General features: G+C 47.0%; 1 protein-coding gene across 1 annotated transcript in view; it reads left to right on the forward strand.

Annotated features, from left to right (window-relative positions):
• SCAMP4 (secretory carrier membrane protein 4) overlaps positions 1–24,281 on the forward strand; it is a 94,229-nt gene that overhangs the window by 57,169 nt on the left and 12,779 nt on the right. The window contains exons 4-6 of the mRNA XM_086947171.1: positions 10,856–11,012; positions 13,113–13,214; positions 14,523–14,640. Of these exons, the coding sequence (XP_086803297.1) occupies positions 10,856–11,012; positions 13,113–13,214; positions 14,523–14,640 (377 nt within the window). The remainder of the gene's footprint in view (positions 1–10,855; positions 11,013–13,112; positions 13,215–14,522; positions 14,641–24,281) is intronic.

Below are 24,281 nucleotides of genomic sequence, written 5' to 3' on the forward strand. Positions count from 1 at the left end.
GGGGGCCCCCTGAGCGCAGGGATGTACAAGACTCTGTTTAAATTCTGCAAAAACTGCCACCACAAGTTCGCGCAGAAGGACCAACACCCGGTCTGCAACCTCTGCCTGCCTGTCGACCACGAGAGCAGAGACTGCAACCCCTGCTCCGTCTTCAAGCCGAAGACACTCCGAGTTCGAGAGAAGCAGAGGATAGCTCATCGCACGATGCAGGGCAAGGGCCAGGCCCCGACTCTTTACGAACTGGGCCTCTCCACCGACGACGAGGACAACCTCGCCGAAGGTCCAGAGGACTTCACGGTCGCAGAGACAGATAAGAAAACGCCTGATAAGGCAGGAGAGTCTACGACCCTGAAAACCCCCTCAGGGCCTCGAAAACCAGAGGCGGACCCTCGAAAGGCAGAGTCCAAAGCCTCGAAAGGAGCACCAGCGCCGAAAAGTTCGACGGCCGAAGCTGCATCCTCTGAAAAAGAGCCCAGCGGATCCTTCGACAAGGACTCCCGGAGGCAGAAGACCGGCGAAAAGCAGAGGTCGTCGAAGTAAGCCCCCGAAAAAGGGTCTTTGACTTCGAAGGAAACGGAGCTGAAGAAAGCTTCGACGCTGACGGCGACGACACCGCCGAAAAGAGCAGCCGAATCGCTCGACGACGACCAGGCCGCAGAGATGCTGAGAAAGAAGAGAAGGCTCGAGACCGAGATGGAGAACATCCTCCAGAGAAAGAAAGACTTCGACGAGAAAATGAAAAGTTACAAGATACCCTCGAGGCCGGCAACGTCGACGATCCGCCGAAAACTCCAGAGCTCTCGGAGCACGAAGAGGAAGGGGACCTCTATTATAATGAAGAGGATTATGGGTACCAGCAGTCAAGCTACGGCTCGGGTTCCTCGACGGCCCAGGGCCAGGAATGGCAGGACATCGAGGCCGAAAACCCGGAGGAGGCGGTGGAGACATATCCGTCGAGGCCTTCGCCACCGGACGACATCGGGGCATACAACGAGGTCGTGAGGAAGGCAGCAGCAGCTTATGGGGTGAAGCTAGAGGAGGAAAAGCCAAAAGCAGATTTCCTGCTGGAAACATTGCTCCCCACACAGACAAGAAGCCAATTCCTTCCCATGCTGAAAAGCATCACAGATCAGGGGAAGGAAGCCTTCAAGGACCCGGCTTCATGTAGATCAGTAACGCAGAGGACAGAAAAGAAATACAAATTCTCCTCACAGGACCCAGCTTATATCAAGGGGTCCGTCACAGCTGACTCTATTATCGCTGCAACGGCCAGAAGAAGGGCCGACGTCCCAACAACATCTGGCCCTCCACCGGACAAGGAAAGCAGGAGGATGGACCTAACGGGCAGGTAAATAGAGAGAAACGCCGCAACGCACTGGCGGATGGCGAACTCGAACGCCCTCCTAAACAGACATCAATACCAACATTGGGATGAGATGGGGCAATTGCTCAAGCACCTCCCGGAGCAATACCGTGAGAGGGCATCACACCTTGTGGAAGAGGGGAAAAGCATTGCTAACTCGTGCCTGAAGACAGTCTTGGATGGGGCTTAAACATCCAGCAGACTGATGGCTATAGGCATCTCAGAGAGAAGGCAAGCCTGGCTCAGGATCTCAGGCTTCAAAGCTGAGGTTCAGAATAACATCCTGAACACACCCTTCAATGGTGAAACGCTGTTCGGAGCCCCAGTTGATGAGAAGCTCACACAACTGAAGGACAATGAGACGGCAAGGTCCATGGGGGCCCTGCAATTCAGGGGGATGAGATGGGGCACTCCTACGCGGAGGCCAAACGGCAGAGGTGGAAGCCAGCGAGGAGATTCTCACCAGACGTTCCACCAGGGACAACAGAGTGACAACCAAGGTCACCAGAGCCAGCAGAGACAAAACTGGGAACTACCAGAACAGGGGCCAGTCCTTTCGTTCAAGAGGAAATGGACGAGGACAAAGAAGAAGAGGCGGCGAACAACCCCCCTCTAAGTGCCTGCTCACGAGAAAAGGTGCTCAACCACCCAAACCCTCCGGGGGAAGAGCACGGAGAAACAAAGAGGAGAGGGATACACAGACAGAACACAAAAGATCATGTAACTCCTGTAGGAGGCAGGCTAAGATTTTTTCTCCAGGAGTGGAGAAAAATCACCACAGACAAGTGGATACTGAACATCATGCAGTTCGGATACTGCATAGAGCTGCTAAAGAATCCACCAAACAGAAAGCCAAAGAGAAGAGAGCACTCTGGAACAGAGCTACAACTGCTCCAAAAGGAAGCTCAAGAACTACTCCTCAAAGAGGCCATCGAAACAGTCCCATTCAAGGAACGGAACAAAGGAGTGTAATCAAACTACTTCCTGGTACCGAAAATGGACGAAAGCCTAAGACCCATCCTAGACTTACGGTTCCTAAACAAATACGTAAAGACCCAAAAATTCAAGATGACGTCCCTGCAAGAAGTCATCCCACAGATAAAGGCCGGGGACTTCTTGTCCACCATAGACCTCAAGAACGCGTACCTGCACATCCCAATGAACAGGCAGCACAAGCACATGCTAAGGTTCGCAGTGAACAACGATCACTACCAGTTTACAACCCTGGCCTTCGGTCTAAAATCCGCACCAAGGGTGTTCACCAAATGCCTTGCGGCAGTAGCCGCGCATCTGCGAAGGGAGGGGATACACGTGTACCCCTACCTAGACGACTGGCTCGTAAAGGCAAGCTCGTACAGGACATGTAAGGATCACGCACAGCAAGTCACCAGAACGCTAACTGGCCTGGGTTTCTCCATACACTGGGGAAAATTCTCAATGGAACCGGAGCAGGTGAAGATCTTCTTGGGTGCTCAAATCGACACCGTCCAATGCAGAGTGTCACCCAGCGAAAAGAGGACACTCCGCCTACTGAGGGAGAAACGTCACTACCTGAAGGGGCGAGCTCTGACCGTGAGGACTGTGAGAAAGATCTTAGGGATGATGGCGTTGTGCATGCACCTGGTCCCCAATGTACGCCTACCGATGAGACCGCTCCAAGAGTGGCTACAACAACAATGGTCACAAGCTACAGGAAGTTGGGAGGATCTAGTGGTTGTGACGCACAGGGTGCAGGAAGAAATAAGGTGGTGGACCAAGGAACGGATAACAGTAGGGAAACCTCTAACACCACCGGACCCAACAGTGACCATCACCACAGACGCATCCCAGAAGGGGTGGGGCGCACATATGAACAAGCTCAGAGTGAGGGGCCTGTGGAGCCCTACAGATGCGGTCAGACACATCAATTACCTAGAGCTGAAAACAATGTTGCTGGCACTCAAGGCCTTCCAGAAACACCTGTACAGACAGAAGGTGCTGATACAAACAGACAACACCACAACGATGTTTTACATAAACAAACAAGGGGGAACTCAATCATTTCCCCTGTCGAACTTGGCACAGGAAATCTGGAGATGGGCAATACCACTCAAAATAAACCTGCTAGCCATACACCTGCCAGGGAAGGACAATGTAGAAGCGGACTGGCTCAGCAGGCAGACTTCAGCATCCCACGAGTGGGAACTCAATATGCAGGAGACAAAGAAACTATTCAGGAGGTGGGGCACTCCGACAATAGACCTATTTGCAACACGCCGGAATGCAAAATGCCAATACTTTGCATCCAGGCAACCAGAAGCACAATCACAGGGGAATGCCTTATGGATAAGCTGGTCAAAGACATTTGCCTACACTTTTCCCCCGATACAGCTGATCCCCAGGGTTCTGAACAAATGCATGACAAGCAACATGACGCTGATCCTGGTGGCACCACAATGGGCCAGGCAGACCTGGTACTCTCAGATAATGGAGATGGCGCAGGGGCCTCCCCACAAGTTCCCAAAAAGAAGAGACCTACTGTCCATGGAAAACGGAGAAGTGCTACACCCAGAGCCGGAGAGCCTCAACCTCTCAGCCTGGCTCCTGAGAACTTAGAGTTCGCACATCTAAAACTACCAGAGAGCACCCTGAGAGTGCTGCGAGAGGCAAGAAGGCCCAGCACACGCAAATGCTATGGGGCAAAATGGCAAAGATTCACTCAATGGTGTCGAAAGAAAAAACTACACAGAAAAATGACAAGGGAATCTACGGTGCTGAGGTATCTCACGCACCTAATAAAGGCAAAACTAAGCTCGTCTTCGCTAAGGGTACACCTGGCAGCGATTGTGGCATACACAAGAGGAGAAACAGGGAGAAGTTTCTTCACATCTCAGGTCGTGAAAAGATTCTTGGAAGGGACTAAAAGAATAGCGCCACCAAAAAGAATGCCACCACCGGCTTGGAACCTGAATGTAGTACTGACAGAACTCATGAAAGCACCTTTCGAACCAATGCACAAAGCATCACTGCAAATGCTGACTATGAAAACTGCCTTTCTGGTAGCAATCACATCACTACGAAGAGTGAGCGAACTGCAGGCTCTAACACTACAGAAACCCTACATTCAGATACACAGTGACAGGGTCGTAATGAGAACGGACCCACACTTCATGCCGAAGGTGGTGTCGAGATTTCACATGAATCAGAGTATTCAGATCCCTAGCTTCTTCCAAAACCCCACTACAAGCGCTGAGAGAGCACTCCACACTCTAGACGCAAGAAGGGCAGTGATGCACTACATGGAAAGAACGAAAGGACACAGGAAGACAAAACAGTTCTTCGTATCCTTTGCAAACAGTTACATGGGTAAACCAGTGACGAAAAACACCATAGCTCGATGGATCGCACAAACTATTCAGTTCTGCCACAAGCAAGCGGGCCAGGAACTAACAGGAGGGGCACAGGCCCACTCAACCAGGAAGAAAGGAGCAACAATTGCCTTGCTGGCCAACACACCAATTCAGGACATATGCCTGGCGGCAACATGGGTTTCAGTGCACACGTTCACTAAGCACTATTGCGTGGATGTTCAAATGAACAAGGATGCACAAGTAGGACAAAAAGTGCTTCAACATATTTTCAACAACAAACGCTCATCTTCCACCCAGCCGCCACAAAAGTAACAGAAACCGCTACAAAATCTATGCACAGCATAGTGAATCCAGAAAGATTCACGCTGCAAAATGAATAGTTTCTTACCTGTCGGTGTAGTTTTGCAGTTTGAAGATCTTTCTGGATTCACTAGCGAACCCACCCGCCTCCGCCAGAAAGATGAGGCTGGAAAAGAAGGTGGAAACACATAGAAAAAGAAAGAAAGTTAAAGCTTGCAAGATACGTGAAAAGAATTACAAAAAAAAAAAAAGGATTAACAAACATAGCCATGGATTCACTACAAACACAGAAAAGGAAAAAGAGACAGAAAAAAGAATCCGAAGATGGCGCCCAAGGGTGGTAGCTTCCGCCGGAAGCATGCCGACGTCACCGAAGGTACACCAAATGGTGGGACGTCGACGCCCACCTGGGCTACAAAAAAAAAAAAAAAAAAAAAAGACTACGATTCCGGACCCAACCACCAGATTGCGGAATATGCACAGCATAGTGAATCCAGAAAGATCTTCAAACTGCAAAACGACACCGACAGGTAAGAAACTATTCGTTTTCAGCCAGCCCTCTTCACCCATTGGTCTGTTATTGTGTCAATCACATTTTCCTTTCTCCAGCTTCCGAATACAACATGGGGATATCGCTCAGCTGGCTTCAGCCGTTATGTATCTTCACTGTGAGCAAAGTCCTTCTGCCTTCTCACAAGGCGCTCATGCTCCCGTAGTTCCTTTCAGTGCCTGAGTCTACTTGGGCAGTGTCTGCTTTTTGAGATCCAAAAATGTTTTTGCTTTTAATTTGTTCTTTTTTTTTTTTATAAGTTGATGAGGGGCCAGCACCTTCCCAACAATAAAGTTTTCCAAAAACTATGACAAAACAAGCATTGGCTAATCAAAAATGTGTGTGGCCATCACCAGACCTGTTGGCTTTGTCAGTGTTTGTGTTCTAGTTGTTCTTAGGGCCTGTGGGCTCATAGTCTATTGTGAAAGACATCAGTGTGATCACACAGCCAACATCTTTTCGACTAGAAGGGACCATTTAGCAGCGATCTGGGAGTCTAGGGTGCCCTAATCGATGTAGGCGGGTTAAGATCAGAGCTGTGTGAGAGATGGACTGAGGTACCTGAGAGAAGAAATGTGACAAATGAGCAGACACCTGAAGACAAGTTCCTAGAATGAGTGTCTTCTAGTCACAGACCTACAGGTAAGCTCTTTTAAACACCCAGAGAATCAACACTACACAGATTAACTACAAAATACTTGTAAGTCCTACATTAAGCTACAACATGTATAGTACATAGTAATGAACCAGACCTAGAAACCTTTGGGATTGGATTGGCCATCAAATAAGCATTGAAGCACAAACCTATTGTAGACACTGCTTCAGTATTCTTCTGCCCTCTGGTGGCTAGATCTGGAATGGGTCAGGTTTGTGTTTTTTTTTTTTCTTTAAACCATAATGTTTGTAGTCGGTCATAAACATGCATCACACACAGCTACTGCAGCCTCAGGCAATTACAAGCAGTCGATTATTACCAGATAATCGCTGCTTCTTTTTTCACGTGTTAACAGTTCTGGGAATGCCAATGTTGTCCTGTTTAAGAAAAACGTAAAGCTCAACCTATTCGGGCCAGACTTTTTGCTAGCTGGCATAGATGCCCTGCCCTAATTTAAAATCACATATACGCACCCTCTTTCTCATTGTGGACTTCCTCAGGGTGAGAGTCCCTGAACTGAATACTCCATAGTGTATGCTGGCACATTTTAAATCCCCTGTAACAAAAGCATTAATATAAAGATTTTAATTTGGTGAACTTTCAATTGTCCAATCATTTTGGGAGGAATTTGTGAAATTCTTAATTGATTGGGCTTGTGCAAGATTTCTTTTGAGCAATGATGAAAGATGTTGATGGAGTACCAACGGAAAACTATTCCTTCCTCAACATTAAGGTAAAGTATAAAAAGAATGACTTAATCCTAGAGGATTGGCAGGTTGTTTTTGGATTTGGTATTTGTATAAAAATGGGTTTCTATAAGCTGGAAACTGTTTCGGCTTTCGGCTTATTCTTATTTGATATAAAATCGAACATATATTATCTCTTGGGTCCTCGACTGTGGTTACAGGATAATAATCTTTTGTGGGTAGTCGCAAACCACCGGCACGCCACGACCACAAATACAGTGTCACTTCATTGACTCAAGAAGATACCACTTTTAGGCACTTGACTATAAGGGACAGCAAATTCCAGTGGTAAATGCTCACTGTGTGAGTTGGTCCTGGTAGAAACTATGTGCCATGGCATATACTAAAGAACACTCAATAACCAGTTTCCAGTAAGTGCTGTAGCTTCAAAGATATTTGTTTTACCCATGTACAAATCAGAAAAACAGCAATTAAAGATATGATATACATCGAAAACCATATGGTTACTCGGGCGCTTGATACACCTCCATGCATTTAAAGTGTTCATGAACTGTTCACTTGATTTTCGGGAACACTGGTTTTACAGTCAGTAGTAACCAACTGGATTCTGGTAGTCTGGTTGAATTAGAATTCCAGGCCTTTTCTGCTCATTTGACAAAGTCTCAGTGAAAGGGAATAAGGTTACAGACAAGAAGACGACTATTTAGCAGCCTTACGATATGCCTGCTCCTCCGATTCAATGGTACCTGGCCTTCGCTTTAAAATTAACAACTCAATGGGTCTTAGCCCCGGCTCTTGTGTTCCAGCTCCAAGAAATAGCAGAAATTCTGGGACCCAAAAACCACTCCTAAAAGTAACAGTTTTACCCAAGTTAGGTCAGTGAGATTTTCAGCCTGCCAAGAGCCTCTTGGTGTCGAGTTGAGTGGTGACCAGACGTTTTACTATCCACTGCCCAGACTGGACACATTTCAATTTTCAGAGAATTCTTAAGGTCTAAGCGCACGTTATTGTTTCTTAGTGGGCAGATGTAGTAGTGCGTCAGCACCCACAATGGTGTACATCAAGGGTACCATCCTTCAGAGGCCTTTCATGGTCCAGCTTTGACAGTGGCAAGTGCACCATTTAGACTCCAAGGGTTCACCAGATCACTGAGGAGCTGACCTTCAACTGAACCATTCCTGGTTTCAGGGATATTGCAATACATACAGACCTCCGTGCTGGAGGTGAGAAGTTTCAAGAGCTTTAGGTTCAGTTTGGGCTTGAACGGGGCATATGTGGACAATCTGAGGTAAGTGGCGGGCTAAGAATGGTGCAGCGTTCCAGTAATGATACAGGAAACCATGTCTTCATCTACATGGCACAGGTGATGCTCTTCGCTGGTTGGTCCTTTGCACTTCTTACAGACTAGCTGGCACTTGGTTCCCATGGCTCCTGTGTAAACTTGGTTACATAAGGGGTGCTCCAAACAGATCTGTTATCTAGAAATGAGTATGTCATCTTATGGCCAAAGCCCCTCGCCTTGCTGGGCGCATGCTTCTTGTCTTCTACAAATCGCAACTGTAAGTTACTAGAGATGTAGACTTGATCTAAACCTGAGGGAGAGCAACCACCAGCAGTGGTTCAGCTGCTAGCTGTGTCCGTGTTAATCTCTAAATTTGGTCGACAGTAGTATGTCAAGGTGGTGGATGTAATGTCCTCCCTCACCCTGATGGACAGAGTACCGTCCGTCAACTGTAGATCAAAAAATTCTTGCCACGTCATTTTAGTGGCTTACAATTATGACTTGTTAATAGTGGAAATCCATGTACTTTGCTTCTGACCATTAGGAACATTTTGGAAATGTAGCGGTTTTTACATTGAGCACTGAAATAATATTCCCTCTGTGCATATGTGTAGCCATTTTTGAGTTTTGCTTAACTGTTTTTGTGATTGATAAGTGCAAGTTTTCCACATTTAATATTTTGCACTTCATGTGATTGTCTTAGGGATTTTCACGGGTATGTTATGGTATAGTGTTCCAAAGCTCTTGTGTTAAAGTAAAAACAAATTTCCTTTAAACAGCCATGGTCTCCTAGCTTCCAAACTCCGTTTCGCCCATCTTATCCGAAACTCGCTTTTGACCCCTTGCTCCCTCAATGCACTTTTGCCCCAAATGGAGTCTCCTTCCTGCACCTTCCCCAGTATTTCTCAAAGAAGCTCATGTTAGCTGTTACTGAATCACCTTCGTGCACTGTTTCCAAGCTGGATCATCCCCTGCTGCCAAAGGTGACCAAACCCCCGTTTTCTGAATCGCCTCCTACCCCTTGAATGTGTTCTTATCTCACTTCATAAACATGAATTTGCCCCACATAGTGACACTTGCTCCATTGCTCTTTAAACCTACTCTTAACTTACTGCTTAATCAAGCTCTTTTTGTTTTGCTCCTAAATCCTCTGCCGCTCATGCCCCAAGACTGGTTAGGGTTCTCGCTGCTTTCTAAAGCTGTTCTTACCCTCTGTCCTCTTGAGTCTCGTGGTTCCTTCCATTTCCCCGGCTCCTTCAGCCCACACAAGTCTCCTGCCTCTTCAGGCTGTTTGTGCTCCCTGCCTCTTCAGTCTACTATTGCTGCCTACTCCCTCACGCTGTTCTTGCTTCCTGCTACTACTTCCTGTTTTTGCTGCCTGCTCCTTTAGTCTGCTTCTGCTTTCTGCTCCTTCAACCTGCTTTTGCTTCCTGCTCCTCCAACCTACTTTTGTTTCCTGCTCCTTCGGCCTGCTTTTGCTTCCTGCTCCTTCAACCTGCTTTTGCTTCCTTCTCCTTCAACCTGCTTTTGCTTCCTGCTCCTTCAGGCTGCTTTTGCTTTCTGCTACTTCTGCCTGATTTTGCTTCCTTCTCCTTCAACCTGCTTTTGCTTCCTGCTCCTTCAGGCTGCTTTTGCTTTCTGCTACTTCTGCCTGTTTTTGCTTCCTGCTCCTTCAGTCTGCTTTTGCTTCCTGCTCCTTCAACCTGCTTTTGCTTCCTTCTCCTTCAACCTGCTTTTGCTTCCTTCTCCTTCAACCTGCTTTTGCTTCCTTCACCTTCAACCTGCTTTTGCTTCCTGCTCCTTCAACCTGCTTTTGCTTCCTGCTCCTTCAACCTGCTTTTGCTTCCTGCTCCTTCAACCTGCTTTTGCTTCCTGCTCCTTCAGTCTGCTTTTGCTTCCTGCTCCTTCAGTCTGCTTTTGCTTCCTGCTCTGCTTTTGCTTCCTGCTCCTTCAGTCTGCTTTTGCTTCCTGCTCCTTCAGTCTGCCTTTGCTTCCTGCTCCTTCAGTCTGCTTTTGCTTCCTGCTCCTTCATGCTGCTTTTTTCCTGCTCCCTCCGCCTGCTCTTGCTCGCTGTTCTCCTATCCTGCTCTCGCTTCTTGCTCCCTCTGGAAGCCTGTTACTGCCTTTTCCTTTAGGCTGCACTATTATCGTGTTCCTCCACCCGATCCTTCCCCCCACTCACTTAATGTGCTTTTGCTCCCACTGTTACTGCTCTCTCCCCTACACCCTCATCCTTGTGACTCTTACAACTCTACCTTAACCCCAACCCAGCTTTTTGTTTCTTTGCGCCCTTTCTAAGGTCTCTTCTGACACTTCTTTCGTCACACACTTCTGCTTCCTGTTCTTTCAGCCTGTGCCACTTTCCCTGGATTGCATTCCTGGCTCAGTTCTCCTGCATTCACACTACACCCTCCACTTTAAAAGTGAAATGCGTGCTGCCCTCCTCATTCTCACTCCTGTTTGCATGTCCTACCTGTTACTGCCACTGCATATTAGATCCTTGTGTTTTCGACTCTGTAGTCATTCCACTCTTCAATACTTTGTTGATGTTTGTTATCTTGAGTGACATAGAGGCTTTTCATGAGGATAGAATGCTCTTTTTAATTTTCTTCCTGTATCTCTTATTCACTCCAACTATGTTTCTGCAGTTTATTGCATCACTCTGGTAGTGAACCTGATCGCTTGCTTGGCTTGGTGGATCGGTGGTGGTAATGGTGTCAACTTCGGCTTGGCTTTCCTTTGGCTTATCGTTTTCAGTCCCTGCAGCTACATATGCTGGTTCCGGCCGCTTTACAAAGCTTTCCGGTGAGTTGAACTTTGCAATTCGAATTGGAACATGCTTGAGCTGTGTAAATTTGTGGGTGAAAGGTATGTGTCCATTTACCTGGTCAAAGAATGCATAGGGAGATGTTTGGGGAAAGTGTATAAGAGTTAAACCTTAAAGAAAAGCAATATTTCCAGGTACCAAGTGGTTCATGTGGTCGAAATGTAGCATATGATTAAGTGCAGAACCTCAAGTTTATATAATAGTTAAACCTATGTGGCTCTATCTACCATACCCAAGGTGCCTGGCTAATTACTGGACCTAACAAATCTCCAGTTAGTCAGGTTGTCTTGTCAATAAGGTGTTCCCTAGGACCAACCTGGGAATTATGTTTCATTAAAGGAAACATTAACCTATATACAACGGATATTTCATGTGGACAGTCAAAAAGAATGTAAGCCTTCATGGAGATGTCTGCCAGTGATCCTGGGATTTTTAGATGCTTCACATCATGATGCGTCTTGTTCATGACACGTGGTACACCGGGCTACCTACTTCCAGGCTGTGTCTTTGTTAAGGCAGTGGATAGTTCTCCTCTGCGTTCCCAACAGATGGTCCCTTATCCTGCGACGTACAAGGAGGCAGGCCTCTATCCAGCTTGGGAGTAGATCCTGTCCGTCTACAGGGAGGCTGGAGGCCCCGATTGCTCTACTTTTGATGCAAAAATCTTGGTGGTAAAAGACAGATTTAAAAAATGGTTCCAAAGAAATGTGATTCAAAATGCAATATTTAAACCACATCTGTATTACTGAACCAGAGATAATGTTTCCTAGTCAAGAGGACTATGGGTACGATCTCAGAAGAGTGCCTGGTTGCGTAGATTCTCGGAATGGAGTAATAATATGTAATTAGTACCGGAGTATCATTAGAGAATGGCCGACAACTGTTCAAATTAAATACTTCTATAAAAAAAAATGGCAAGGCATGAATTTATATAAAAAAAATGGCAAGACATTAATTTATGTAAAGTATACATTTCTGAACAAAATATTTAAATCAAAAGGTGTTGATCAAAAATCTTTTTCCCATTTCATGTCCCTGAAAATGCATACGTCATTTTTTTTCTTTCCTTCTACTTCTTAAAGTACTTTCCATTTCCTTGTGATCCCTGGGTGGCTAATGGAGACCTTGCTCCGTGTTAATAGAATGATAGTGCTGCATATTTGAGAACATTAAATACGTAAACGATTTAGAACAGTGAATTGGTTTAGCTTCCCCCCCCCCCCCCCAAGAGAACAGAGCAGGTGAAGCAGTTTTGAAATGCCAAACCAATTAGTAATTTCCAGAGCCACTGGAATTAAGTGCAAGCAAGGTGCAAATTATGTAGCAGGGTTAACTTGATTATGCGACAAGAAAAGGCAAATTATGTGGCATAACCAGGCACAATTTGTGATAATTTTACTTCATTATGTTGTAATTTTTATGCATAGTAACACTGTCTGGGCAAAGGTTTCGCCTAATTAATACATTTTAACAAGCAAGGACAGCAACAAGAAAACCCGTCAACCCTTGTGAAGGGGGTCCACTGCGCTGGAACACATATCGCCAAATTTGTATTTATTTTTGATCCGTTTAATGTAGAGCCAATCCTTTTGTTAAAATCTCTTGTTTACACAGCAGGTGATAATTACTGGCCAAATGCAGCAAATCCATAACTATGCAAAAAATGCCGCAGTTGCACATCCCAGAATTTCAGCCTCATTTCCGAACGTCCGACACCACTCCCTGCCTTCTGGACTTGTGTAGCCTGGTTCTATTGTCACCGATGTTCTACTGTTCATTTTGCACACAATAGTCAGATAGCTGGAAACCACAATAGTAAGGGGTATCAGTATATCAATATGGGTTTATAAAATGCATGTTTGAATACTCTTGGTAGTATCATAGTAATGGGCGTTTGTACAGGGCTCAAACATGGCTGAGGAAAGAAACTAAATGCTTCGGGATCTAGAATGGCTCCATGTTAATATTAGTCATCCCCACAAAGGCTGAGGATGGTTTTTGATTAGTTCTTTATAGAAGGAGGAGATATCATTGCCTCTTCCATTTCCCAAATAAGTGTCTCTCTTTCTCTCCTGCAGGTCTGACAGCTCCTTTAATTTCATGGCATTTTTCTTCGTCATTGCGGCCCAGGTTCTTTTGGCTGGTATCCAAGCAATTGGGATCTCCGGTTGGGGAGCCTGGTAAGAAAACAAAAAGTGTATTTTTAACTCTCAGAAGAGATCATTTTGTTTCCCGTTCTAACCATTTTTGCTTTTCACTCCGCCTCCATCATTTGACAGTGTCTCTACTCCTGTTCCGAATAGGTATTTTATTTCCTTCAATGTTGCACTCCTCAGTTTCTACCTACTGCTCTTACCCATATTTCATGCATTTGCAAAAACGTTTTTCCAGGTCCTGGAGGCCTCCTGTTTGTAAACTGGAAGTTCATGCTCTCCATTCAGGTCAATTCCTCAACCTTTCACACCTGTGACATATATTCTCACAGGCATTCCTTGCCCTCTAATCCTTGTGGAAACTCCCCTTCTCAGAAGTACTATCTGCATTGTTGTAAAATCGATGCCTGAACACTGCAAAAAGCCTTAGACCTTGACTGTAACCCATAACATATTATTTGAATTCATTTGCAGTTTTTTATAAATCACTTACATCTTACTAACCTAAAACCCCACCAAGGGCAGGGCAAACTGCCTGCTCAGACCTAGGCCCGCAACTCACCCACCTCAGTCCTCAGTCTTGGAAGGACCCGACTCGGAGAGCCACACTTACTCCTGACTCATCTACCTGGAAAAAGGAAGTCAAGTACAAGAGACATCCAAATGAGACGCAGACGTAAAACACTAAATCAACCAGGGCATAACATTGATCTTGTTTGCATCTTAGAAGTAACGCTGATGCCTATCATTGCGCATTCTGTAGTTTCTGCTTGTTCTTGTGTTTCTAACCTTTGTATTTCTCTTTATCAGTTCTTGTTTTCCAAACTCTACTCTCAAGAGCTTTTGAATATACTCCTTATTTTTTTATGTACTTTGCCCATGCAACACTTTCTAACATTCCCTTGTTAGCATACTTGCCTCATCTGTGTTTACATTTTCCTTTCCCCCCAATTCACTGTCTGGATTCCTTAATTCACTCTCTTGCCTCTGAGAGCATTCGTCCATTCCATCCTGGTGTCTTTCCTCCTTTGCTTTACAACGAATACCTCCTTGCTCTCTCTGATAGTGGCATGTTTACCACCACCCCAATAGCCCTTCCTCAGAAGCCTTTACTCTCCATTTCATCAGTAATCTTTAATTTTACAATTTGCTTTATCTCCATGACTGCTTGCTCACATTAAAATTCCTGTGTTTGCCATTGCCTGTCTGCAGCAGGGTCTACACGTAAGCGTGTATCTCTTCAAGGGGTGGAGATGGTCTTATTTCTGCATGTGCCACCAGGCTGGACTACCCAACATATCCACGCATTCTGACTCTGGTTCTGTTTCATTTCAGCGGTTGGATTTCAGCCATTACCTTCTTCAGCACAAACGTTGGCGCCGCAGTGGTCATGCTCTTCCCAGCGATAATGTTTACACTTTCTACCATCGTAATGGCATTTTGCCTTATCAAGGTACGTCCGATTATCTCTTCTAATGAAAGCATTATTTTATGTCCATGCACTGTTGTTGTTTCTCCTCCATCGAAAGACTCCTTAAAAACAAAAATACTGAAAACTTCCTTAACCGCTTGCATCTCCTGTGGCACCCACATTTTATTTGTTGTTCAAACTCAATCAGGGTGTGCCTTACAGCAAGGTGTAGTGTTTTCCCACCTTTTGAAGGCTTTTGAGGCATCCTGTCTGCTTTATTTGCCCTTTTTGTTGTTTTGTCTCACCTTTTCCCGCGTTCCTTTATTTGCCCTCCTCATTTTGGCTGATTAAAGTAGCAACTCAATGCACATGCGCTGTTATCCCATTCCGCTGTTTGGAGAGAATAATCCGTTGTCCTAAACATTTAAAGACCTGTGCAAGAGACGGCTTACTGGGTGCATGTGCACTGGATACTTGTTCTTTGCTTGTTAGTGTAATTGCTGGGCAAAATATTCCCAAGTAAAGAAGCTGAAGCACAAAAAGGCCACTACTCCTGTTTTTTAATAGGCTGTTAAGTTTTTTTGAGTTTTTGCTTACCTTTGGCTAATCCCATTGTGTTCTTTTTTAGGTCTCGCCTAGACGAAAGCAAAAGCGAAGCTTTTGCTGTCTATGCGAGACAATTTATGTTGCCACTTTTCTGGGAATATTGTGGACATCAGACTGTTACGAGCTTTTTAGGTCTCGGCTTCGAGACCTATTGTGACTGAGTTCACTCTCAACGGAGCCAGAGCGGTGAACGAGCGCCGATTGCATCTCGTGGACGCGCACGCCGAGCCTCCTGGAGCCGTGCACATCTCTTGCTCTTCACCCTTCCGTGAGTGCTTCACACTCACGGAAGCACACACTCACGCACACACAAACACACACACACACACACACACCCTCCCTCCCTCTCTGCCCACTCCCTCTCTGCCGCCCCCCCTCCACCCCCACTCACCGGGCTCTTTCCCTCGCAGCGGGTCAGTCATGGCAGCAGGCAGACTCGGTGTCTTCTCCAGGGATCTTCAGCTGATGTGCACGCCCACGCTGCGTCTCGTGTGCGCCCGCCACGCTGTTTCGCGCCTGTTGATCCTCAGCTTGTTGCTTACAGCCAGTGGGTTGAACTTGAATGTACTCGACAAAATATCCTTATATAACTAAAAAGTGAGCATCATCTTCATCTCACGTTTGTAAAGGTAACCATGAACACCAATTGTGTTAAAATATATTGAATACGATAGATCACCTTCCACTCGCCCATACATATACTTTAAATTCCTTATTCATATTATTAGAACAAAGCAACGCAGAAGATAATTTTTTGTTGTCTGTGGGTGGGGAGATGGGGTTAGCACTCTCTGCCCTCTTTTCCTATCATTGACTCTTTGGCGCCTATAGGAAAAACCCAAGCTGCTTATACTTTAGAGGAATTCTGCATAAGGATTATTATAGTGTGAGCGCAGAGTGCGCACAGTTCAGAGTGCGCAGAGTGCAGAGTGTGAAGTAGTGAGTGCAGAGTGTGAAGTAGTGAGTGCAGAGTGTGAAGTAGTGAGTGCAGAGTGAGTAGTAGTGAGTGCAGAGTGAGTGAGCAGAGTGTGAGTGCAGAGTGGGAAGTAGTGAGTGCAGAGTGAGTGTGCAGAGTGTGAATGCAGTGTGCAGTGTTGAGTGCAGAGTGTGAGTAGTGAGTGCAGAGTGTGAGTAGTGAGTGCAGAGTGTGAGTAGTGAGTGCAGAGTGTGAGTGCAGAGTAGTGAGTAGAGTGCAGAGTAGTGAGTAGAGTGCAGAGTAGTGAGTAGAGAGTGCAGAGTAGTGAGTGCAGAGTAGTGAGTGCAGAGTAGTGAGTAGTGAGTGCAGAGTAGTGAGTAGTGAGTGCAGAGTAGTGAATAGTGAGTGCAGAGTAGTGAGTGCAGAGTAGTGAGTGCAGAGTAGTGAGTAGTGAGTGCAGAGTAGTGAGTAGTGAGTGCAGAGTAGTGAGTGCAGAGTAGTGAGTAGTGAGTGCAGAGTAGTGAGTAGTGAGTGCAGAGTAGTGAGTGCAGAGTAGTGAGTGCAGAGTAGTGAGTAGTGAGTGCAGAGTAGTGAGTAGTGAGTGCAGAGTAGTGAGTAGCGAGTGCAGAGTAGTGAGTAGTGAGTGCAGAGTAGTGAGTGCAGAGTAGTGAATAGTGAGTAGTGAGTGCAGAGTAGTGAATAGTGAGTAGTGAGTGCAGAGTAGTGAATAGTGAGTAGTGAGTGCAGAGTAGTGAATAGTGAGTGCAGAGTAGTGAGTAGTGAGTGCAGAGTAGTGAGTAGTGAGTGCAGAGTAGTGAGTGCAGAGTAGTGAGTGCAGAGTAGTGAGTGCAGAGTAGTGAGTGCAGAGTAGTGAGTGCAGATTGCAGAGTAGTGAGTGCAGAGTAGTGAGTAGTGAGTGCAGAGTAGTGAGTGCAGAGTAGTGAGTAGTGAGTGCAGAGTAGTGAGTGCAGAGTAGTGAGTAGTGAGTGCAGAGTAGTGAGTAGTGAGTGCAGAGTAGTGAGTAGTGAGTTCAGAGTAGTGAGTAGTGAGTTCAGAGTAGTGAGTGCAGAGTAGTGAGTAGTGAGTGCAGAGTAGTGAGTAGTGAGTGCAGAGTAGTGAGTGCAGAGTAGTGAGTAGTGAGTGCAGAGTAGTGAGTGCAGAGTAGTGAGTAGTGAGTGCAGAGTAGTGAGTAGTGAGTGCAGAGTAGTGAGTAGTGAGTGCAGAGTAGTGAGTAGTGAGTGCAGAGTAGTGAGTGCAGAGTAGTGAGTAGTGAGTGCAGAGTAGTGAGTAGTGAGTAGTGGTTGCAGAGTAGTGAGTGCACATTGCAGAGTAGTGAGTGCAGAGTAGTGAGTGCAGAGTAGTGAGTGCAGAGTAGTGAGTGCAGAGTAGTGAGTGCAGAGTAGTGAGTGCAGAGTAGTGAGTGCAGAGTAGTGAGTGCAGAGTAGTGAGTAGTGGTTGCAGAGTAGTGAGTGCACATTGCAGAGTAGTGAGTGCAGAGTAGTGAGTAGTGGTTGCAGAGTAGTGAGTGCAGAGTAGTGAGTGCAGAGTAGTGAGTGCAGAGTAGTGAGTGCAGAGTAGTGAGTGCAGAGTAGTGAGTGCAGAGTAGTGAGTGCAGAGTAGTGAGTAGTGAGTGCAGAGTAGTGAGTAGTGAGTGCAGAGTAGTGAGTAGTGAGTGCAGAGTAGTGAGTAGTGAGTGCAGAGTAGTGAGTGCAGAGTAGTGAGTGCAGAGTAGTGAGTGCAGAGTAGTGAGTGCAGAGTAGTGAGTAGTGAGTGCAGAGTAGTGAGTAGTGAGTGCAGAGTAGTGAGTAGTGAGTGCAGAGTAGTGAGTAGTGAGTGCAGAGTAGTGAGTGCAGAGTAGTGAGTGCAGAGTAGTGAGTGCAGAGTAGTGAGTAGTGAGTGCAGAGTAGTGAGTAGTGAGTGCAGAGTAGTGAGTGCAGAGTAGTGAGTAGTGAGTGCAGAGTAGTGAGTAGTGAGTAGTGGTTGCAGAGTAGTGAGTGCACATTGCAGAGTAGTGAGTGCAGAGTAGTGAGTGCAGAGTAGTGAGTGCAGAGTAGTGAGTGCAGAGTAGTGAGTGCAGAGTAGTGAGTGCAGAGTAGTGAGTGCAGAGTAGTGAGTGCAGAGTAGTGAGTGCAGAGTAGTGAGTAGTGGTTGCAGAGTAGTGAGTGCACATTGCAGAGTAGTGAGTGCAGAGTAGTGAGTGCAGAGTAGTGAGTGCAGAGTAGTGAGTGCAGAGTAGTGAGTGCAGAGTAGTGAGTGCAGAGTAGTGAGTGCAGAGTAGTGAGTGCAGAGTAGTGAGTGCAGAGTAGTGAGTGCAGAGTAGTGAGTAGTGAGTGAAGAGTAGTGAGTAGTGAGTGCAGAGTAGTGAGTGCAGAGTAGTGAGTAGTGAGTGCAGAGTAGTGAGTAGTGAGTGCAGAGTAGTGAGTAGTGAGTGCAGAGTAGTGAGTAGTGAGTGCAGAGTGAGTAGTAGTGAGTGCAGAGTGAGTGAGCAGAGTGTGAGTGCAGAGTGTGAAGTAGTGAGTGCAGAATGAGTGTGCAGAGTGTGAATGCAGTGTGCAGAGTTGAGTGCAGAGTGTGAGTGCAGAGTGTAAGTGTGAGTGCAGAGTAGTGAGTGCAGAGTGTGAGTAGTGAGTGCAGAGTGTGAGTAGTGAGTGCAGAGTGTGAGTAGTGAGTGCAGAGTGTGAGTAGTGAGTGCAGAGTAGTGAGTGCAGAGTAGTGAGTGCAGAGTAGTGAGTGCAGAGTAGTGAGTAGTGAGTAGTGGTTGCAGAGTAGTGAGTGTACATTGCAGAGTAGTGAGTGCAGAGTAGTGAGTGCAGAGTGAGTGTGCAGAGTGCAGAGTTGAGTGCAGAGTGTGAGTGCAGAGTGTAAGTGTGAGTGCAGAGTAGTGAGTGCAGAGTGTGAGTAGTGAGTGCAGAGTGTGAGTAGTGAGTGCAGAGTGTGAGTAGTGAGTGCAGAGTGTGAGTAGTGAGTGCAGAGTGTGAGTAGTGAGTGCAGAGTGTGAGTAGTGAGTGCAGAGTAGTGAGTAGTGAGTGCAGAGTAGTGAGTAGTGAGTGCAGAGTAGTGAGTGCAGAGTAGTGAGTGCAGAGTAGTGAGTGCAGAGTAGTGAGTGCAGAGTAGTGAGTGCAGAGTAGTGAGTAGTGAGTGCAGAGTAGTGAGTAGTGAGTGCAGAGTAGTGAGTAGTGAGTGCAGAGTAGTGAGTAGTGAGTGCAGAGTAGTGAGTGCAGAGTAGTGAGTGCAGAGTAGTGAGTGCAGAGTAGTGAGTGCAGAGTAGTGAGTGCAGAGTAGTGAGTGCAGAGTAGTGAGTGCAGAGTAGTGAGTGCAGAGTAGTGAGTGCAGATTGCAGAGTAGTGAGTGCAGAGTAGTGAGTGCAGAGTAGTGAGTGCAGAGTAGTGAGTGCAGAGTAGTGAGTGCAGAGTAGTGAGTGCAGAGTAGTGAGTGCAGAGTAGTGAGTGCAGAGTAGTGAGTGCAGAGTAGTGAGTAGTGAGTGCAGAGTAGTGAGTGCAGAGTAGTGAGTGCAGAGTAGTGAGTGCAGATTGCAGAGTAGTGAGTGCAGAGTAGTGAGTGCAGAGTAGTGAGTGCAGAGTAGTGAGTGCAGAGTAGTGAGTGCAGAGTAGTGAGTGCAGAGTAGTGAGTAGTGAGTGCAGAGTAGTGAGTGCAGAGTAGTGAGTAGTGAGTGCAGAGTAGTGAGTAGTGAGTGCAGAGTAGTGAGTAGTGAGTGCAGAGTAGTGAGTAGTGAGTGCAGAGTAGTGAGTAGTGAGTGCAGAGTAGTGAGTAGTGAGTGCAGAGTAGTGAGTAGTGAGTGCAGAGTAGTGAGTGCAGAGTAGTGAGTAGTGAGTGCAGAGTAGTGAGTAGTGAGTGCAGAGTAGTGAGTAGTGAGTGCAGAGTAGTGAGTAGTGAGTGCAGAGTAGTGAGTAGTGATTAGTGAGTAGTGAGTAGTGAGTGCAGAGTAGTGAGTAGTGAGTGCAGAGTAGTGAGTAGTGAGTGCAGAGTAGTGAGTGCAGAGTAGTGAGTAGTGAGTGCAGAGTAGTGAATAGTGAGTGCAGAGTAGTGAGTAGTGAGTGCAGAGTAGTGAGTGCAGAGTAGTGAGTGCAGAGTAGTGAGTGCAGAGTAGTGAGTGCAGAGTAGTGAGGAGTGAGTGCAGAGTAGTGAGTGCAGAGTAGTGAGGAGTGAGTGCAGAGTAGTGAGTAGTGAGTGCAGAGTAGTGAGTAGTGAGTGCAGAGTAGTGAGTAGTGAGTGCAGAGTAGTGAGTAGTGAGTGCAGAGTAGTGAGTGCAAAGTAGTGAGTAGTGAGTGCAGAGTAGTGAGTGCAGAGTAGTGAGTAGTGAGTGCAGAGTAGTGAGTAGTGAGTGCAGAGTAGTGAGTAGTGAGTGCAGAGTAGTGAGTGCAGAGTAGTGAGTAGTGAGTGCAGAGTAGTGAGTAGTGAGTGCAGAGTAGTGAGTAGTGAGTGCAGAGTAGTGAGTAGTGAGTGCAGAGTAGTGAGTAGTGAGTGCAGAGTAGTGAGTGCAGAGTAGTGAGTAGTGAGTGCAGAGTAGTGAGTAGTGAGTGCAGAGTAGTGAGTAGTGATTAGTGAGTAGTGAGTAGTGAGTAGTGAGTGCAGAGTAGTGAGTGCAGAGTAGTGAGTAGTGAGTGCAGAGTAGTGAGTAGTGATTAGTGAGTAGTGAGTAGTGAGTAGTGAGTGCAGAGTAGTGAGTGCAGAGTAGTGAGTGCAGAGTAGTGAGTGCAGAGTAGTGAGTGCAGAGTAGTGAGTGCAGAGTAGTGAGTGCAGAGTAGTGAGTGCAGAGTAGTGAGTAGTGGTTGCAGAGTAGTGAGTGTACATTGCAGAGTAGTGAGTGCAGAGTAGTGAGTGCAGAGTGAGTGTGCAGAGTGTGAATGCAGTGTGCAGAGTTGAGTGCAGAGTGTGAGTAGTGAGTGCAGAGTAGTGAGTGCAGAGTAGTGAGTGCAGAGTGCAGAGTAGTGAGTGCAGAGTGTGAGTAGTGAGTGCAGAGTGTGAGTAGTGAGTGCAGAGTGTGAGTAGTGAGTGCAGAGTGTGAGTAGTGAGTGCAGAGTGAGTAGTGAGTGCAGAGTGTGAGTAGTGAGTGCAGAGTAGTGAGTGCAGAGTAGTGAGTGCAGAGTAGTGAGTGCAGAGTAGTGAGTAGTGAGTGCAGAGTGAGTAGTAGTGAGTGCAGAGTGAGTGAGCAGAGTGTGAATGCAGTGTGCAGAGTTGAGTGCAGAGTGCAGAGTTGAGTGCAGAGTGTGAGTGTGAGTGCAGAGTAGTGAGTGCAGAGTAGTGAGTGCAGAGTAGTGAGTGCAGAGTAGTGAGTGCAGAGTAGTGAGTGCAGAGTAGTGAGTGCAGAGTGTGAGTAGTGAGTGCAGAGTGTGAGTAGTGAGTGCAGAGTGTGAGTAGTGAGTGCAGAGTGTGAGTAGTGAGTGCAGAGTGTGAGTAGTGAGTGCAGAGTAGTGAGTACAGAGTGCAGAGTAGTGAATGCAGAGTGCAGAGTAGTGAGTGCAGAGTAGTGAGTGCAGAGTAGTGAGTGCAGAGTAGTGAGTGCAGAGTAGTGAGTGCAGAGTAGTGAGTGCAGAGTAGTGAGTGCAGAGTAGTGAGTGCAGAGTAGTGAGTGCAGAGTAGTGAGTGCAGAGTAGTGAGTGCAGAGTAGTGAGTGCAGAGTAGTGAGTAGTGAGTGCAGAGTAGTGAGTAGTGAGTGCAGAGTAGTGAGTGCAGAGTAGTGAGTAGTGAGTGCAGAGTAGTGAGTGCAGAGTAGTGAGTAGTGAGTGCAGAGTAGTGAGTAGTGAGTGCAGAGTAGTGAGTAGTGAGTGCAGAGTAGTGAATAGTGAGTGCAGAGTAGTGAATAGTGAGTAGTGAGTGCAGAGTAGTGAATAGTGAGTGCAGAGTAGTGAATAGTGAGTGCAGAGTAGTGAATAGTGAGTGCAGAGTAGTGAATAGTGAGTGCAGAGTAGTGAATAGTGAGTAGTGAGTGCAGAGTAGTGAGTGCAGAGTAGTGAGTGCAGAGTAGTGAGTGCAGAGTAGTGAGTGCAGAGTAGTGAGTAGTGAGTGCAGAGTAGTGAGTAGTGAGTGCAGAGTAGTGAGTAGTGAGTGCAGAGTAGTGAGTGCAGAGTAGTGAGTGCAGAGTAGTGAGTGCAGAGTAGTGAGTAGTGAGTGCAGAGTAGTGAGTGCAGAGTAGTGAGTAGTGAGTGCAGAGTAGTGAGTAGTGAGTGCAGAGTAGTGAGTGCAGAGTAGTGAGTAGTGAGTGCAGAGTAGTGAGTGCAGAGTAGTGAGTAGTGAGTGCAGAGTAGTGAGTAGTGAGTGCAGAGTAGTGAGTAGTGAGTGCAAAGTAGTGAGTAGTGAGTGCAGAGTAGTGAGTGCAGAGTAGTGAGTAGTGAGTGCAGAGTAGTGAGTAGTGAGTGCAGAGTAGTGAGTAGTGAGTGCAGAGTAGTGAGTAGTGAGTGCAGAGTAGTGAGTGCAGAGCAGTGAGTGCAGAGCAGTGAGTGCAGAGCAGTGAGTGCAGAGCAGTGAGTGCAGAGCAGTGACTGCAGAGCAGTGAGTGCAGAGCAGTGAGTAGTGAGTGTGCAGAGCAGTGTGTGCTGCAGAGTGCAGAGTGGTGTGTATTGGCAATGTTAATGACAATGCCATCTATTTATGATTTAAAGAAAAAAAAGAAATGTCATGAGCAATGCCAATAGCTCTACCTTTAATGATGCCGAGACCATTGCATTGTAAATGCTTGTTCTGCTGTAGTCAGGCTGTCACGAGCTTCTCCTTTGGAGATTTGACCTCGTGAGCGCGCCTTGACTGCATCTAATGGGCCATGCGCTTCCTTTAGTCAGTTTCACTTTGTTTCATTTCACTTTGAAAGTGCAGGCGTCAATGTGTCTGGTAGATTCAGAGTGCAGATTCAGAGTGCAGAGTGGAGCTTCAGAGTGCAGAGTGGAGCTTCAGAGTGCAGATTCAGAGTGCAGATTCAGAGTGGAGCTTCAGAGTGCAGAGTAGAGCTTCAGAGTAGAGCTTCAGAGTAGAGCTTCAGAGTAGAGCTTCAGAGTGGAGCTTCAGAGTGGAGCTTCAGAGTGGAGCTTCAGAGTGGAGCTTCAGAGTGGAGCTTCAGAGTGGAGCTTCAGAGTGGAGCTTCAGAGTGGAGCTTCAGAGTGGAGCTTCAGAGTGCAGAGTGGAGCTTCAGAGTGGAGCTTCAGAGTGCAGAGTGGAGCTTCAGAGTGGAGCTTCAGAGTGCAGAGTGGAGCTTCAGAGTGGAGCTTCAGAGTGGAGCTTCAGAGTGGAGCTTCAGAGTGGAGCTTCAGAGTGGAGCTTCAGAGTGGAGCTTCAGAGTGGAGCTTCAGAGTGGAGCTTCAGAGTGGAGCTTCAGAGTGGAGCTTCAGAGTGGAGCTTCAGAGTGGAGCTTCAGAGTGGAGCTTCAGAGTGGAGCTTCAGAGTGGAGCTTCAGAGTGGAGCTTCAGAGTGCAGAGTGGAGCTTCAGAGTGGAGCTTCAGAGTGCAGAGTGGAGCTTCAGAGTGGAGCTTCAGAGTGCAGAGTGGAGCTTCAGAGTGGAGCTTCAGAGTGGAGCTTCAGAGTGGAGCTTCAGAGTGGAGCTTCAGAGTGGAGCTTCAGAGTGGAGCTTCAGAGTGGAGCTTCAGAGTGGAGCTTCAGAGTGGAGCTTCAGAGTGGAGCTTCAGAGTGGAGCTTCAGAGTGCAGAGTGGAGCTTCAGAGTGGAGCTTCAGAGTGCAGAGTGGAGCTTCAGAGTGGAGCTTCAGAGTGGAGCTTCAGAGTGGAGCTTCAGAGTGGAGCTTCAGAGTGGAGCTTCAGAGTGGAGCTTCAGAGTGGAGCTTCAGAGTGCAGAGTGGAGCTTCAGAGTGGAGCTTCAGAGTGCAGAGTGGAGCTTCAGAGTGGAGCTTCAGAGTGCAGAGTGGAGCTTCAGAGTGGAGCTTCAGAGTGCAGAGTGGAGCTTCAGAGTGGAGCTTCAGAGTGGAGCTTCAGAGTGGAGCTTCAGAGTGGAGCTTCAGAGTGGAGCTTCAGAGTGGAGCTTCAGAGTGGAGCTTCAGAGTGGAGCTTCAGAGTGGAGCTTCAGAGTGGAGCTTCAGAGTGGAGCTTCAGAGTGCAGAGTGGAGCTTCAGAGTGGAGCTTCAGAGTGCAGAGTGGAGCTTCAGAGTGGAGCTTCAGAGTGGAGCTTCAGAGTGGAGCTTCAGAGTGGAGCTTCAGAGT

Source organism: Lissotriton vulgaris, chromosome 12 (genome assembly GCF_964263255.1).
Source record: "Lissotriton vulgaris chromosome 12, aLisVul1.2, whole genome shotgun sequence".
In the NCBI taxonomy this organism is placed as follows: Eukaryota; Metazoa; Chordata; class Amphibia; order Caudata; family Salamandridae; genus Lissotriton; species Lissotriton vulgaris.